General features: G+C 38.6%; 1 protein-coding gene across 25 annotated transcripts in view; it reads right to left on the bottom strand.

Annotated features, from left to right (window-relative positions):
• Positions 1 to 17765, bottom strand: part of plcb4a (phospholipase C, beta 4a) — a 628445-nt gene that overhangs the window by 257519 nt on the left and 353161 nt on the right. For all 25 annotated transcript variants that reach the window (XM_069932452.1, XM_069932447.1, XM_069932454.1 and 22 more), the window contains 3 exons: positions 14531 to 14628; positions 1441 to 1521; positions 71 to 130 (listed from right to left, as the gene is read on the bottom strand). In XM_069932452.1, coding sequence (XP_069788553.1) covers positions 71 to 130; positions 1441 to 1521; positions 14531 to 14628 — 239 coding nt within the window. The remainder of the gene's footprint in view (positions 1 to 70; positions 131 to 1440; positions 1522 to 14530; positions 14629 to 17765) is intronic.

Here is a 17765-nt window from a genome sequence, read left to right as displayed (position 1 = left end):
TGAGTCATGTCATTTACCTACTTCTTGGATTAAATTTTTGAGAGGTAATAAATACAAAGCATATTCTTACCTTGCGGAGAGTCCCATATCGAATACTGTTCACCATTGAACATTCCAAAACTTGCCCCTCCTTAAAATTGCAAAAAGTATACATCAATTTCTCCATGATCCATACACTCTTAAATTATTTAGCAGTGAAATTGATCCAAAGTACAAAACAGAATTTTTGGCTTTCTTTAGTTTAAGAGGACAACTTTTTGCAAACTTCCAATTATTTTAACATTGTTTTGTAACATTATAATAGCCTGAGTGGAATGAATCATAGCTCTAACACAAGTCAGAAACTAAGGCTAAAGATAAAATTCCCTCTGTAGTAGTGGGAGTGAGGGAGGCAGAGGTGCAGGGATGTCATTGGTACAGTGCTTTAGTCAGAAGGAATGGGGGTAAGGCACAAGATCTGGAAGACTTTTTAATGCACCAAGGGAATGCAAGTGAAATGCCCAGAGAGGTATGGAGCTGACCTGTCTGAGACTAATGAGGTAACCTTTAATTGTCGATAAATCTTGGGACAATTGAGGTTGGGCAGATCACCATTAAATCCAACCTTGCTATCAAATGTAATTAAAACCATTGCAATTTGGGACCCCCACTGTTAAAAAAAAAATGCAAGCAATATCAAATCAGGAAAGAGAAGTCTCCATTCAGGTGCGCTTTTTCAAAAGGCTCTTAAAGCCAGAGACAATATCTTTCAGATTCATCAAGATGATGCCAAGGATGAGAAACAATAGCCACAGAAAGGACATTAACATTATGAGTAAGTTCTAATGGAGCAGCAAGACTTTGGGTGGCAAGTCTAGAGACTAGTTCACAGACCGAGCAATTGCATCATGGCTACTAGAAAGGCAAAAATACACAAATACCTGGAAATCAGTTAAAAAAAAAAACACCCAGGTCAGACAGCATCCATAGAAAGAGAAGTAGTTAACATTTCAGGTTTGTGAAACATTGGAACCTACATAGTTAACTCTGCCTCTCCTTATTGGTTGCTGCAATGTGGAGTGAGCTATCGGAGGACCAGGGATGGAACTCATTGTTGACAGGATAAACTATTGTATCCAGGGGGGGGATACAAGGGAATGCAATGCATCTTGGATAGTTCCAGCAAAGAGATTTTTTGGTCTCCTCTTGTGCGATAAGCTTCTTGATCAATGTTTTTGGATCTTTCTTAAAGATCCTTATTCTTTTTACAATTTGGGAAAATGTTGGATGATGATAGATTTCCTCGTGTGCCATTTAGGTAACTTTACTTGCAACATCATCATTATTTAATTGTTTAGAAATAATGAGACATATTCAACATTAGATATCACCTGAAACATATTAATTGGGCAAGGAAATGCTTATTTAGCAGGCACAATACTGCGATATAAACTAAATTACCTTTCCTTCACTTTTCCAGGTGAGAAAGAATCCAAATTCATCCACCTTAACAAGACAGTTAGGTTCCAACAGAGACAGCTCCTGTTGGAAGAACAATTCTTAATAAATCAGCAAGTAACTTCAAACTCTTAAAAAACAGAAAAGCTCTAATATTGGCTTTGCATCCCAAACTGGTATCAAGCAGAACTAGAAAGAAAGTTAACAAGCCCTGGAATCAAAGTTATTGAAATTTAAAATCAAATATTAAGATTTTTACATTTAACTAACTTAGTGCAATGGACATACAAAGAGGAAAAACAATGGTAAAATTTTCATGCTTTGCAATGAGTCATAAATTTCATTAACATGCTTTTTGTTATAAAAATCTTAGGGGAGGGGGCACATGCCATCTTCTTATTAACAAATCAGCGAAGAGTTGTTGGATAACACCAACAAAATAACCAGAGTGTTTTTAAAAATCACATTGAGATTTCAGATCTTCCCTGAGGAGTTGTCATTCAGGATGTCTTCCTGCAAAAACATCCATTCACCTATAACTGATTATACATCAATTCCTCACAATGGGGTAAACAGTTCAGGAAGTGCCAGCAAATGGGGTAATAGCAAACCCAATGTTACCCAGTTTACCAAAATAAACCAAGTTCAAATGCAAGCAAGAAGGATTCAGGATTGAATGGTTTCCTTAACCAAAATAAACTGGCATTGAATCATCAGGGAAGCCATGCTTTATCAGCTCCTGTTGAAGAAAGTAAATATGGATCCAATGAATGATGTTCAGCAGTGTTTCTGATAGAAATAATATGTATGGATTGCAAATCAATTTTATTTATTACAAATAAATTTATCAACTAAAATAAATCATAGATTCCAACTTTTTCCTCTATTGAACCTTTGAACCTATTTCTTTCCATCTGTCAGGGTTTCAACTACTCTGGAGTTGGTAATAAATTTTTGAGTGAATAATACGTTTTGTTCAGGTCTAATGGCACAAAAAACAAATATTATCAGCTATTTGCAATTAACATTTGGCACATCCAGAGACAAAAGTTACACTTATAAGTGAGAGATTTTCTAATCTTTCAGAAACCCAGACTTGATTTGTAAATTTGGTTGGTATCACATATTTAGAGTGTTGCTCAGCTCGTTAGGAGGAATTTAATGCTTCACCAATATAACTCACTAACTATTGAAAATTTTGTGGGTCTTGCCCTCTCTGACCCCTCCACCCCCAGTAGTTAGCTAACTTCTGGTTTTCATCACACTTCATCATTATCTCCTCTTACACTAGTTCCATAATACTGAAAATTAAGCACCATTTAATTCCCCTGACTATTCTCTTGTGATCAAATGTAGCATGTATGTGATCCCTTTCGAAGCAAAATAAAATCTCTAGATATGTCACATTCAGTTACATTTTTAACAGGAAAGCAGCAAACAAAAATAGGCAACAAATAATAATGAACTGATAGAACAGTTAGCAAGGATAAGTGATGGCCTGGAAATCACAGATTTCGGTAACAAATGTAATACTGCAAAAGCATAACCAGTGTTTTATTACATGACAGTTCCATCAAAACATGCCAAGTTCTAAAGGAGTAAAGACTTCATGAAAGCTAAAAATATTTACATTAGAAACGGAAAATATGCAATGTTCGAACACAATGGAAAATGTACAAATCTTTTGAAATAAATGACCCACAACCAACATTAATATACTTACTTTAAAATAAATAAGCATTCATAGATACATATCTGTGGTGCGCTGCAGTGCGAACAAACAAGCACAAACAACGAAAGGCTGTACTACAGGCTTTAATTTGCTTTACACAAAAGGTTCTGTATCCTTTCTGGCTCTGTGTGCTCTGCTCCTTCCCAAGGGCCAGCATGAGTCTTTATATGGGGCCGGTGATTGGCAGTCTCCCAGGTTACCTCAATGCAGGTACAATGGGTTGCCCCCTGCAGTTGGCAGTACAGGATTATGGACAGGTGCAGGCAGTCACAGACAGTCCAGTGGTTGGATCACCACATTCACCCCTTCTTAAAATGAGTCCCAGGGTTGGGGGGGTGGGGGTAGAGGAGGAAGAAAAACAGTGTCCATCAACGTCGTCGTGCCAAGTTTCTGCTAGATACCGAGTAGTTGGGAGAGAAAAAAAATGTTTACAAGTTTACAAACTCAGGCGATCTGGTGGTCGCCGTTGCCTCTGGGACTGTCACAGGACAGGGTCCTGGTCTATGGTCAGTGGAGATGGGGCTGCCTGAAGGTTGGCTGGGTCAGAGGTGGTCAGGGTAGTGCGGGCAGGATGGTGCATGCAGCAAGAGGGTGTAGGTCAGGAGGTAGTGGAGTCCCATGGTTGATGGTGGGCAGGGAGAGGATGTCAGCTCTGGGAGGGTTCTGGAGATGCCGGGGGTGCCTGGGATGGGGGGGGGGGGGCTGGGCTCCTGTGGTGCCAGGTCCCAAGTACGCCATGCTGGTGTAATGTGGGTTGGCATGGAGGAAGTGCACCTGCTCGACCAGGAGGTCGGATTTGTTAGTTCTCGCACGTCTACGGAGGAGGACTGATCCCGGAGACATTAGCAATGCTGGTAGTGAGACTCCTGTTGCCAATTTCCTGGAGAAGGAAAAGAGGTGTTCGTGAGGGGTTTGGTTGGTTGCTGTACATAAGAGCGACCATATGGCATGAAGTACCTCGGGAAGGGCCTCCTGCCAGTAGTTGGTGGACCATTCTTTTGACCTATGGGCCAGGAGGACTGCCTTCCAGATTACTCTATTCTCCCTTTCTACCTGCCAGTTGCCCCTGGGATTGTAGCTAGTCTTGTGACTCGATGTGATGCCCTGCATCGCCAGGTACTGATGCAGCTCCTCACTCATGAAGCTGGATTCCTGGTTACTGTGGATGAATGCCGGGTATCTGAAAATGGTAAAGATCTGTACCAGCACCTTTATAATGGAGGTAGTGGAGGTATCAGGGCAAGGGATGGTGAACAGAAAACAGGAGTATTCATCTATAACCGAGAGGAAATAAACATTCTTATTCGTGGAAGGTAGTGGTTCCTTAAAGTCGATGCTGAGTGCCTCAAAGGGCCAAGTGGTCTTATTGACGTGGGCCTCTGCTGGACGGAAGAAGCATGGTTTGCACTCCGCACAGACCCTGCAGGCCTCAGTCATGGTCCGGAATTCCAAGACAGTGAAGGGGAGATTCCAGGATTTAACAAAATGGTACAGGCGCTTGCCCAGGTGGCAAAGGGTGTCATGCAGTGCTTGAAGTTGGTCGTACTGTGCACTGGCGCAGGTCCAGGACAGAGTATCGGGAGAGTCATTGAGCTTTTCCAGTCTATACTGAATGTCATAGCTGAACTGGCCAGCTTGACTCTCCAGTGCAAGATCTTTTCATTTTTGATCTTGCCTCTGTTGGTGGTACTGAACGTGAATGCCACCACGTGCTGGTCTGTGAGAAGGGTGAACCTCCTGCCTACCAAATAGTTGTGCCAGTGGGGACTACTTCTATGATCGCATGGGCCTCCTGTGCATGGAAGAGGGTTCGATCTTTGAGCCGTGGAGGGTTCACGAGAAAAAGGCCATGAGTCTGCCCTCTTGGTTGAGGGTGGCAGAGAGGGCAATGTCACAGGCATCGCACTCCACCTGGAATGGGGTGTTTTCATCCACAGCATGCATTGTGGTATTGGCCATATCTTGTCTGATGTGGGCGAAGGCCGCAAGCGCCTTGGCAGGGAAGGGAAAAGTGGTGGCTTGGGCCAGTCGGGGGACCTTATTTGAAAACTGGGGCAACCCACTGGGAATAGTAAGAAAACCGCCCTGGGCACTTGCACAAGGCCTTGAGCGTGTGGGGGAAGGGCAGTTCCATCAGAGGGCTCGTGTTTATGTCGGAATCAATGACACCATGTTCCATGATGCACCCAAGGATGACGAGGAGGGTGGTGCTGAACACGCACTTCTCCCTATTGTAGGTGAGATTTAATATCTCTGCCAGACGGAAGAACTTCTGCAGGTTAGCATCATGGTCCTGCTGGTCATGGCCATAGTTGGTGACATTGTCCAGGTATGGTAAGGTTGCTCTTAGGTTATGTCAGTCTACCATACAGTCCATCTCCCTCTGGAACATGGAGACTTCATTTGTGACCCAAAAAGGGACCCAGCAGAACTGGTAAAGGCACCCATCAGCCTCAAAGGCAGTATAGGGCTTATCTTGGGGATGGATGGGGAGCTGATAATGGTCCGATTTTAGGTCAATGGTGGAGAAAACCTTGTGCTCGGCTATCTTGTTGACCATGTCATCAATACGGGGTAGTGGGTAGGCGTCCAACTGAGTGTACCGGTTGATGGTCTGACTATAGGGGATGACCATCCTCAGTTTACTGCCCCCTTTGACCACCAGGACCTCCACGCCAGGGGCTAATTCTGGGCTCTATTACCCCTTCTTTCAGAAGCCGATGCACCTCAGCCTTGATGAAGACCCTGTCGACTGCACAGTAGCACCTGCTATTGGCCGCAATGTGCTTGCAGTCTGGCATCAAGTAACTGAAGAGAGAGGGAGGGGATACCCGTAGGGTGGACAGTCCGCAGGTGGAGCAGGAGAAATCACTAGGTTTGGTGTTGTGGATGACGAGGGGGGGAGTGGGCTACCGAAGGCCACTGTGACACTGTGGAGATGACACTGGAAATCAAGACCCAGGATCATCGGGGCACAGAGCTTTGGCATGACCAGGAGCCTGACCCCTTTGTAGGTTTCTCCTCCCACAGTAAAATTTACAGAACAGAAGCCCAGCGCTGTGATAGAATGGTCCTGGGCCACAAAGTTCACTGGGTGTACTTTGAGCACCAGCGAACGGACCACGTGCAGGTGCATGAAGCTCTCAGTACTACCGCTATTGAACAAGCATTTTATTACCTTCCGGTTGACAGCAATGTCCATCACTGGGCGTGAGTCTGTGGGAAATGTTGTCTGACATTGCCGTGGATGCTAGGACCGACTCGGGTTCTGGGTCGCTGCTTCAAGCTGCCGGCAGCAAGTAGTGGTTTGTAGATGCAGCCCCGATGTGCCAGGATGGTGGAGCCATTATCATCTGTGCAGCATGGGTCTGGTATATTGTGTGTGCCAGTGTGGGGTACAACGAGTGCGCAGTCCGTGGCTGGCTGTCTCTCTACTACGTTGTTGGGTTACTGGGGCGGAAATGATGTGATCGGTGTGGGAAGAAGTTGGTTGGTCCAAGATTGAAGCACCTGTGGGAAGCACATGGGCCAGGCCAGAAGTGCCGTCACGAGTGTGGACAGAAGTGGCAGGTGGAGCAATGACACTGCCTGATACTTGCACGTAGAGGCACCCGAAGGGTTGAGGGAGGCTTCTAGCAGGTTGCAGAGGGCTGCAGTGCTCCTAGCGAGTTTGGAGAGGCACACCTTGGCAAAGTGGGCCTTCTTACCACATTGGAAGTTAATGCACTTTCTTCGCGGGGAAATTCCTCTGGAGTGTCTGTCGGACCGACACCAGGTCCTGCAGTATTTACAGTGGTGGGATGCATCGGCGGCGGCAATTGTTTCTCCACAGAAGGGGCCCTCAACGGTGACAGTTGTCTGCGTCAGCCAAGCCAAAGGGGGTGGCAGGAGAGCATCGAAGGTTTCTGCGTGGTAGGCAGCAGCTTCCAGGGAGTGGACCACTTTAATGACCATCATGAGGGAAGCATTGCTTTCTCCCAGCAGTCCCTGTCAGGTTGCCCTCAATCGCAGGCCTCACACACACATGCATCACGGATGAGTCATTCCCTTTCCCCAGCGGTCACCCTGGTCTCGATCATGCACGGGTGCGCTAGTTCACGCAGTGCCCCAAGGTAAGCCTTTGCTGTCTCACCCGGTTGTTGGAGCCTGATGCAAAGCAGGTACCTGGAGTACAGTGCATCCATTGGGGGCTGGTAGATGCTTTCCAGGATGGCCATTGCCGTTCATACTCGGTGCAGTCACGGATTACCTGGAACGCGAAAGGGCCCAGTTTCGTGCGCAGTATCAGAAGTCTCCATTGGGTTGAGTTGATGATCTCAGTCTGAATGCAGATGATTGACCCGAATGCAAGTTTCCAAATCTCAAAGTGTGATGGAGCTTCTGGGTGTTGGAGGTTGATATCCAGCATCTCTATGCTGAGAAACTTCTCCATGATTTTTTAAATTTAAGCTAATTTAATTGTGATGTGCTGCAGTGCGAACAAACAAACACAAACAACAAAAGGCTCTGCTATAAGCTTTAATTAGCTTAAAACCTACACACAAAGTTCTGTATCTGTGTGTTCTGCTCCTGTCCAAGGGCTGATGTGAGCCTTTATATGAAGCAGGTGATTGGCAGAGAGTAGGTGGAGCCAGTTTCCAAGGTTACTTTCCTGCTAGTACAATGAGTTGCCCACTGCAGTAGGCATTAGGCAATAGGTGCACGCAGTCACAGACAGTCCAATGGTTGCATCACCACAATATCAATGCAAAATGTGTTCACTATTCTAGAATTAACACTTCATTTAGTCTGAAGTTACAAATACCACCATAAAAATTCCAGAACTTTCATTGGAACATTTTATCAATTTGCAATTAATTCCTGTAAAGCATGAACTTTCACCCATTTAGGTTTAATTGATGGCACTACTTTTGACAAACACATTAGCCTTAATCACCTTTAGCATCCAATCACTTTGTTAGTTTCTATTTTTCTCTAATGTTCAGCTCCAGAAGTGCTCAATTTTAATAAGACAGAGAAAATGGCTACACCAGAGAAATATTGCTAGAGAAACCACAGGAAGTGTGGAAATAGAAGGTTAATTCTTAAAATTCCTTTAATACCTAGCCGAGATTAGTTTTACATTGGAAACTAGCCAGTCAGTACTGTATTAAACTTTGTACATTATTCAGACAAGTAGAAAATCTTGTGAAAACCTTAAAATATACTTTCTTTTGAAAATAAAACTTGTTTCCATCTGCATCACACAAGGTTAATTTCTCCATGTGCAATTAATTGTTTTTCAGCTGTTTGTTAGAAAAATGCATCATGAACACTTTTCTACATGACATTGATATAAATTTATATCATGCAGTCTATCATTCAGTAAATAATGCAGTGATAGCCAGGCTCGTCTTGTTATTTTGCACAATGTGGAATGCTTGTGCTCTGATTAAACCTGGATAAAATTTGCAAGGATTGACAAACTGTACATGTAAGGAATTATTTTTCTCAGCAAATGACAGCATTTCACAGCTGCTTTTCATAGACATAGACATAATCCGGATACAAATATATTTTACAAAAAAGGTCTCTCAAAATTATCCTGACTGAAACATTGACTATTTCTCTTTGTGGATTGAAACAAGAGAGTCTGCAAGCGCTGTGACTGTTGGAAATATGCAAAAGTGATAGAAAAAATCAGCATGTTTCACAGCATCCATAGGAGGCAAAAATATATAACTAATGTTTCAGACCTGAGCCCTTCGCCAAGCTATAAGCAAAAAGGGGCATAGCCAAGGAAAAGATCCTAGACAGACGTGTTTTGATCGAGTTCTCTATGAAAAGTATTAAAAAGATGTTTAAAACTATAAAATCCAATTTTTTAACAAAAAAATGAATAAAACAACTACTAAGAAACCAAGGCAGCCGAGAACAAAAAAATGAAGAAGTTTCTATGCAGCCAGGATCATCAAACGAAAGCACAAAAGGGAGCAGTGCAAAAGTGGTCTCGGGACCGGCAGGCCCCAGCAGAGCTGAACTAATATTATCAAGGAGAAGATGAAAAACTTGAGCAACCGATTTGCTAGCATTGAAAATGTAATGAGAAACATGACTGAAAGGATGACTGAAATTAAAGAAATCGTTGAAGATTTAATTGAAAGAAAGACCCAATCTGAAACAGACATGGTAAAAGGTTTGGAGAAAAATGCAAAACAATGAGAGTCAGACAGACAAGATTGACCACATGGAGAATTTTAGCAGATGAAATAATGTCCAAATTATTGGACTGAGACAATATTTACCAAAGTGAATGCATACTGATCAGGTGCGATTTGTCAAAGGAAGATATTCTTCAAATAGTCTATTTAACATAATGTCTATGGCAAAATCCAAGCATAATCATCTCTCTAGATGCAGAAAAAGCATTCAATCGATTAGGATGGTCTTTCTTATTTAAAACACTGGAAACATTGGATTAGAAGTCTTGACCGAATATCGCAAGCCAAAATTATAACCAACAATCAAATGTCAGCAGTTTTTCCCTTGAGTAGGTCAAGTAGATAGAGCTGTCCTCTGTCACTTTTTATCCTAGCTGTTGAACGACTGGTGGAGATTATAAGGAGAGATGTGGACATTAGGGGTTTCAAAGATGGACAGGAAAAACCTAAAATCAGGTCAGTTTCTTTCTTTTAATCAATTGAGGGAGAAATTTGATATATCTGTAAATTCTTTATTTGTGTATTATTAACTCAGAGCTTTGATAAAAGATAATTATGGTAAAGAGATGAATTTACCTAATTTGACAAAATTTAAATCTTTGATGTCCTCTATACCAAAGAAAGGTTACATTTTGGATATGTATCAATTGTTAAAAGAAAGTATGGATAAATCGGAATGGGAGAAATCTATGAATAAATGGGAAAGTGATTTAACTTATATTATCCCTCAAGAGAATTGGGAAGTTATGTGTCATGAAAGTGTAACTAAATTGATGAATGTAAGATATGGAATGGTTAATTATAATTTTTTTACATCAGTTAAATTTGATTCCAGAGAAGCTGAAAAAATATGGGTTTAGTAATTCGGACTCTTGTTTTAGATGTGGATTATGTAGTGGAACTTTTTTTTACATGCCATTTGGTCTTGAGTTAAAGTACAACCATTTTGGGAAGGAATTAGGTTGGTTTTGGAAAAATTATTTAAAATTAAATTACCATTAGACCCATCCATTTTTTTGTTGGGCCATATGGTCTCTTTGAAGGGATTGGGGTTGGATAAGTTTCAAATTGCATTTGTACGCTTAGTGTTGTCTGTAGCACAAAAGTGTGTAGCTAGTATTTGGAACGATAACGTCGAGATTAATATAGTATGATGGCATAATGAATGGAGAGCTTGTATCACTGTGGAAAAAATTACATGTAACTTGCATGATAATTATTCCTTTGTTGTTAAAATGTGGTCTTCCTATTTGGAGTATATGAATTTGGAAATAATTTGAAATATTGTATATATTCTACATTTTATTTTTATATTTGGATCCCCTTAAGCGGGCTGGCTGAAGGGGTGGGAGGTTTTTGTTTTTGGAAATATATATATAAAAATTGATTTCTTTCTGTTATGTTTGATTGTAAGTTGTTTAAAAATCTTTTAAATAAAGTTTTTTTTTTAAAAAGTAAGAACCTAAAATCAGTTTATTTGTTGATGATGTGCTATTATATATGTCTGACTCAGACAAATACTTGATAAAATTACAAACAACATTAGAAAAATATGGAAGAATATCAGGTTACAAAATAAATATTGACAAGAGTGAGATAATGCCATAGAAATATTTTGATTATGAAAGATATCAAAAAGGTAGATTTAAATGGAAGATAGATGGAATCAAATACAATAGCGAAAACCTACCGGGGACAAACATTACCTAAGTTGATGGAAGGAGAAGGAAAGAAAAGAATGGACTCAGTAGAATTTCTGGTGTATTTTTGTTGAATGACAACATTGTCTGACTGGTTTAATGCAACCTAGATAGTATACCTAAAATGGATGAGGGGGGGGGTGGGGGGGTGGCTTGGGAGGAGGGAGGGGGGGGGAGAAAAAGTCACTGTTTATGTGTGAAAAAGAAAAAGTGTATATCATGGCTAATGTGATTTATGGTGTGAAAAATAAAAATTAAAAAAAATATATATATTTTTAGGAATAACAACAGATAACAACTTACAGGATTTATATAAATTTAATTACACTCTTTTACAAAAAAATCAAAAGATTTACAGAAATGGAAAGACCTGCTGATTACTCTAGTGGGAAGAGTAAATTGTATTAAAATGAAGGCAGTGCCAATATTGCAGTATCTTTTCAATCATTGCCTAGTGTAATACCTAATTTTTAAAAATAATATTGAATAATTATACAAGGCAATTCCTATTGAATGACAAAGTGCTGAGAATTTCATTGGAAAAGTAAACATGGGATCATATGTTGGGAGGACTTTGACTTCCAGACTTTAAGAAATATTATTTATCTGCACAAGCAAGATTTTTATCATCTTTTTTTGAAGAAGACAGTCCCCCTTGGTTTCAAATGGGATTGAATTCAATGGAAGAAGAAACAAGAAAGTATTTCATTTATAAGTGGAATGTTAAGTTACTAACAAGTAAGATGGATAACCCTATATTAATACATATGTTAAGAATACGGAAAGAAATTAATGAGTGTATTGGAGAAAAAAAAGCAGGCATATCATTAAGAACTCCATTATGTAAAAATATTTTGCTGCTCATGAATCTGGGTAACAAAATATTGAATTCATGTGATAAAACAATAAAATATAATGATCATTGTTATATGGAGGGATCTCTTGTGTCTTTTGAACAATTAAGAAATAAATACAGAGTGCCTAATGGGACTTTCTTTTGTTTCCTTCAGCTAAGATTATTCCTAAGAGAAAGATGGAGGCCAAGTTTGGTCCCACTTGAAATTAGTGAAATGGAATGAACGATTTGGCTGGAGAATATACCTAAATTTATAAGATGTACTATGCTCTCCACAATGGAAGTGTGAAACCAGGTTTACAGAGATTGAGAGGATAGGAGTAGGATTTAGGTGTTGCAATAATGGAAATATGTTGGTCTGATTGGTGTTTGGATAAGCATGACATCAATTATAAATGCAAGATACAGATTAGTGCAATATAATTTTCTACATTAATTATATCTCACACCACAAGAGTTGCATAAATCAAAATCTAAAATATCGAGATTTGTTTTAGGTGTGGGATAGAAATAGGAATGTTTTTGCATGCTACACGCTCAAGTGTGAAGGTGAGACCTTTCAGGCAGGATATTACTGAAATATTAACAAGAATAATAGGGGTGGTCTTTGCAGGCAACCCGGAGCTTTCTTTTTTTTGGCAATTTTATTGAAATAAGTAATAAACTGTCCAAATTCAAAATTTCATTTGTTAAAATAGCCTTAATAATAGCTAAAAAATGCATTGCAATTGTGTGGAAGTCTGACTCCCCTCTACATATAGCACGATGGACTGCTGAGATTAATAGTTCTATACCTATGGAAAAAATTACATGCAACTTAAAGAACAAATATTTATTAAGATATGGCAGCATATTAGGATCATATGATCCAAATATGGCTGCCATATCTTAATAAATATTTGTTCTTTAAGTATTTTTGATTTTTTCCATATACATAGAAAAAAATCTCCAATATTAAATATATATATCTAACTTTTCCTTTACCAAAAACAAAACAAATAAAACAAAAAAAGTATGAGCAAAAAGCAGACAAATGTCTGAATTAAAAGGTTGGGGGGAGGAGGGAAAAAGGGACAGGGAGAGGAGCACAGGATAGGAGGGAAGGAAAGAAAAACTGAGAAGTAAACAAAAGTGGAGGGGTAGCTCTGTGAATGCGGAGTTGGAAGAAAGAAGACAAAGTGATAGGGAAAGAAAGGGAGACAAGGGAAATGGAGCTATTGGAAAGGAGACACTGGAATTGAGATGTCTCCCCCTTCACCTTAAACCTATATCCTCTGATTCCCCTGCTCTGGGTAAAGGACTCTGAGCATTCACCTGATATTTCATGATTTTGAATGGAATATATATTTTTTAAATTCAGAGATACAGCACAGTAACAGAACCTTCCAGCCCATGAGCCCTGCCACCAATTACACCCATGTGACCAATTAACCTTCCAACGCCGTACGTCTTTGGGTGGAGACCAAAGCACCTGGAGGAAACCCACGCAGACATGGTAGAATGTATAAACTCCTTTCCGACAGTGCCTGATTTGAACTTGGGTTACTGGCATAGTAATAGGGTTGCACCAACCATTACACTAACCATGCTGCTTTGGCAATCCATTGTTTAAAATAAATCAATGGCCTGGATTACAACAAGGTTTTAGGATTCTCAATAGAACTCAACAATTAGCTGGAAGATAAACTGCCAGGGGATCATTGATTCCATTTAGAAGGGAACACATGCCCTGAGATAGCAAGAGCCCAGACTAGTTTTGTAAGTTCCGGAGGGAACTCATTACTTCATTTCGTTGAGTGCAAGGTCCAACCAACTTGGACTTAAAATGTTCCCATTTATTTCATGAGAATCTTTTATTTATATTTGACTGGAACAATTATCTGAAACATATACCTCTATTGCATTTCAACAGGTGGGTCCCTTCTAAATGGATCACTTGTGTTAATTAGGAAAAAAGATTGCAGACCCATTCTGAGGTTACGACAGGTCAAGCTGCTTCAAGAAAAGGAAGCAATAATCAACTCAAATGCAGGTTGCATTCTTCAAAACAACTTGGCTCTGATTTTCTAATTTATTGCAAACTAGTAGTATTATTTTGGAAACCGCTGATTTGAATGTTGCCTCAAGATCTTTCAAGACAAGCATCTTGCTCTCAAACATTGCAGAATGACATGTTTAATGAACATCATACAAAATAGTTGTTTTTGGGACTGAATCCAAAAATTAAATTGACTTATTTAATATTTCTTTATTTCCTCTACTTGTAATGAAGTCATTATGTTTATTAAAAACACATTACAATTTTGCTGCTCCAAACTCCAAAAACAGCAATCTTTCCATTGTTTCTTTGTCAGACATGCAGAATTGGGACATTGATGTAACCTGGAATGGGCTTGGTTTCGACAAGTAACTCGAGCAGTAGAACATTAAAATAGTATCTTAATGGGTGATTTCATTGCCTTGCTATTTGATTTTATACTGCATTTACATGCTTTCACAAGGTAAGACAATCAGAAAAAAATAGCTTTTATTTGTGATGGTGCTGGTTAAAAGCTGAGTTTAAAAAGGAATCTTAAATTAATTAAGTTTAAAAAAAGTCACTTACCTCTTCGTATCGGTCAAAAACAGCACCTTCCTGCATAAATGCTGGAACAAGTTTCTGCCACATGAATTCGTATGCTTTTGCCATGGTTGTTGAGAAACCTGAAACAAAAGGAAGTGACTAGTTAGTGCTATAAAATATTCAGCAATATACTGAAGATTCAGGAGTATGGCGCTTAGGTTAATGAACGCGCAGCCCTGAGAGTTAGACATTCGATCTGAAGTCAAAAGTTTAAATTTCATGCATTTCAGCTGAAGATCTTACATTCAATCAATATAATTATCTGTATTGTTTAAATAAACTATTTGTTGACAACAATGACTATGGAAGAAATCTACATGACTCCTATCAGGAAGGTAATCTGTTCAATAAATATGCAATTCGAACTAATCGTTCTAAGAGGTCCTTGGCAGTCATGCTGTTCTTGGGTATAAAAGGGTAGTAATAGAGCTGGCCTTGCCATCAAAAGAAACTGCAAGCAAATTAATGAAAATACCAATATTTTGACTAATTACTTTGTACAAATAGAGTCTACAATTTGAGTAATTTCATAAATTCTGGCATGAGAGCATCCAAATAATTGTGGTTGCCACTATTAGATGTTATAACAATCCTTTGACGAGTTGTGCTGAGTGGGAAAATGGACCAGTTCATGATTTAATGGCAGGCCAGTCTTGATGGGCTGAATAGCCTATTTCTGTTCCTATGTCTGATGGTCTTTCTGTACCTTTTGTATATTAATGCTTAATAGTTTGCAACCTGAAAATCTCTACATCAATTAAATGAATCAAGGCTGGAAATAATTCATTAATAATATAAAAAGACTGGACAGAATCCTGGTTTGGTGCTTTCAGAGTTGGAATGCATTGATCCTATGGTTGACAAGTGCAGGTTCAAATCCCTCATTTGCTTTTTGGTAATCACTTTTTCTCTAAAAGGAAAATTAATTAACTTCTTTTTCGGTTACTAATAGATTATCTGTTGCTGCAGGAAGAAAGAAAAATAGAAAGAAGAATGATTCATTCCCGAGTGGCAAAGAGAGAGAGCAGATTTCAGTAAAATCAAGACCCTTTTTGTTCTCATAGAAAAAATACAATATGCAATTGTATATTCATTGTGGACTCCAAAATAGAAAATGCACTAAATAATTATTCCTGTCACTGAATCCTGTCAACACTTGAATATCATTTTGGTTGCCTGGTATTTATGTCCTTTGTTCTATTTTGCATGAAATGTCATACTTAAGAATGAAATAAATAATAAAGGATAAAAATGTTCATCTTAAGTTATAAACTGTTCCAATGCACTTTCCATGTGTGACAGACTTTTTCTGAGGACCATTGAAGTGAAGGCAGATTTTAATCTGTTGATTAAATTAATAGATTCACCAGGTTTACAACATACATCCATCACACCAATGCTATATCATGTCATCAGAGTTGTCTCTAAATGTTATTAATTGACTGCTCTTTCACGGTAACTTTAATTACTGCTTAACAACCTCTCTTGCGCTAAAACAATGTTTTTTTATGCACTTTTGTCATTAATTCTGAAAATATTTTCAATATCTTTATAATATTTGTTCAATCCCATCCATTTTGTCACCGCTTCATCAATTTGGCCAATTTTCAAGTTATAAATTAAATCTTCAGAAAAGCAAATTTCTTGTAATTGAACTCTTCTGGTTCTTTAGATACACCCTTCTATTTAAAATAGCTAAAAATCAATTTAATTACTTAGTGTTACTATTACAAAAAATTATAATAATTTGTTTAAAGAGAATTTTCTTACTTTATTGAATCATGTTAAAAAGTCTTTATCTGTGGTCTCCTCTTTCGATGTCCTTAATTGGGCAAATTAATGTTATCAAGATTAATTTTACCTTTTTTTTGTATGTTTTCCAAGCTGTTCCTGTTTTATTCCTAAAATGTTTTTTTTATTCACCTGACTCAATTATTTCCTCATATATTTGGAAAAATAAGCATCTTTGTCTTAATAAAGTTTTCCTTCAAAACCTATTGGGCAGCTAATATTATATGCAAATTTTTTTAGATTCATTACAAGGATGCTCAAAATTGGATTAATTTAGAAATTAATACTACCAAAAAATATTTTCTTATTTTGATACTGGGAACACCATTACCTTTTCCTGCTTCCAAATTAACCAATAATTTTGTTGTGAAACACACTTTGAGAATTTGGTTTCAATTTAGAATTTTTTTTTGGATTTCATAGCTTTTTACTTACTACCTCTGTATGATTTAATTCTTTTTTTCCCCATCTTCCGTGCAAGATTCTGCTTTTCACTAATGGTTTAAGTTGTGTATTCAATCTTTTCAAAATTTATTTATTGATAATAATAGCTTCATTTGAACAACTATCTTTTAAATTTAAATTACCTAAGCATCATTTCTTTCAATACTTACAAATTAGGATTTTAAAAAATTTACTATTGTTGAGACTTCCTCAGGACCTTGTTTTAAATATGATAGGGATGATTTATAATTTTAAATCAAATAAAAACAAAAGGTATCAGGTATATATAATTTACTATTAAAGTCTAGGGATAACTCTGTAGATAAGCTTAACAAATTATGGGAGCAAGATTTTCAGCTCTCATTCTTGAATACTACATAGGATTCTATCTTAAAATTGGTTAATTCCTTCATTTCTAAAATTCAATTGGCTAAATTTTGAAAATGTCTTTCCTCAACTCTGTTCTAAATGGCCTACCCCTTATTCTTAAACTGTGGCCTCTGGTTCTAGACTCCAACATCAATAACATGTTTCATGCCTCTAGCGTGTCCAATCCATTAATAATAATCTTACATGTTTCAATCAGATCCCCTCTCATCCTTCTAAATTGCAGTGTATATAAAACCAGTTTTTCCAATCCTTCAACATATGACAGTCCTGCCATCCCGCGAACCAACCTTGTAAACCTATGATGCACTCCCTCAATAACAAGAATGTCCTTCCACAAATTTGGAGACCAAAACTGCACACAATACTCCAGGTGTGGTCTCACCAGGGCCATGTACCACCACAGAAGGACCTCTTTACTCCTATCCTCAACTCACCTTGTTATGAAGGCCAACATTCAATTAGTTTTCTTCACTGCCTGCTCTATGTGCATGTTTACTTTCAGTGACTGATGAACAAGGACACCTAGATCTTGTTGTACTTCCTCTTTCCCTAACTTTACACCATTCAGATAATAATCTGCCTTCCTGTTCTT

Source organism: Narcine bancroftii, chromosome 4 (genome assembly GCF_036971445.1).
Source record: "Narcine bancroftii isolate sNarBan1 chromosome 4, sNarBan1.hap1, whole genome shotgun sequence".
Classification (NCBI taxonomy): Eukaryota; Metazoa; Chordata; class Chondrichthyes; order Torpediniformes; family Narcinidae; genus Narcine; species Narcine bancroftii.
Note: the sequence above shows the minus strand (reverse complement) of the source record. Positions and strands in the feature narration are given on the sequence as shown.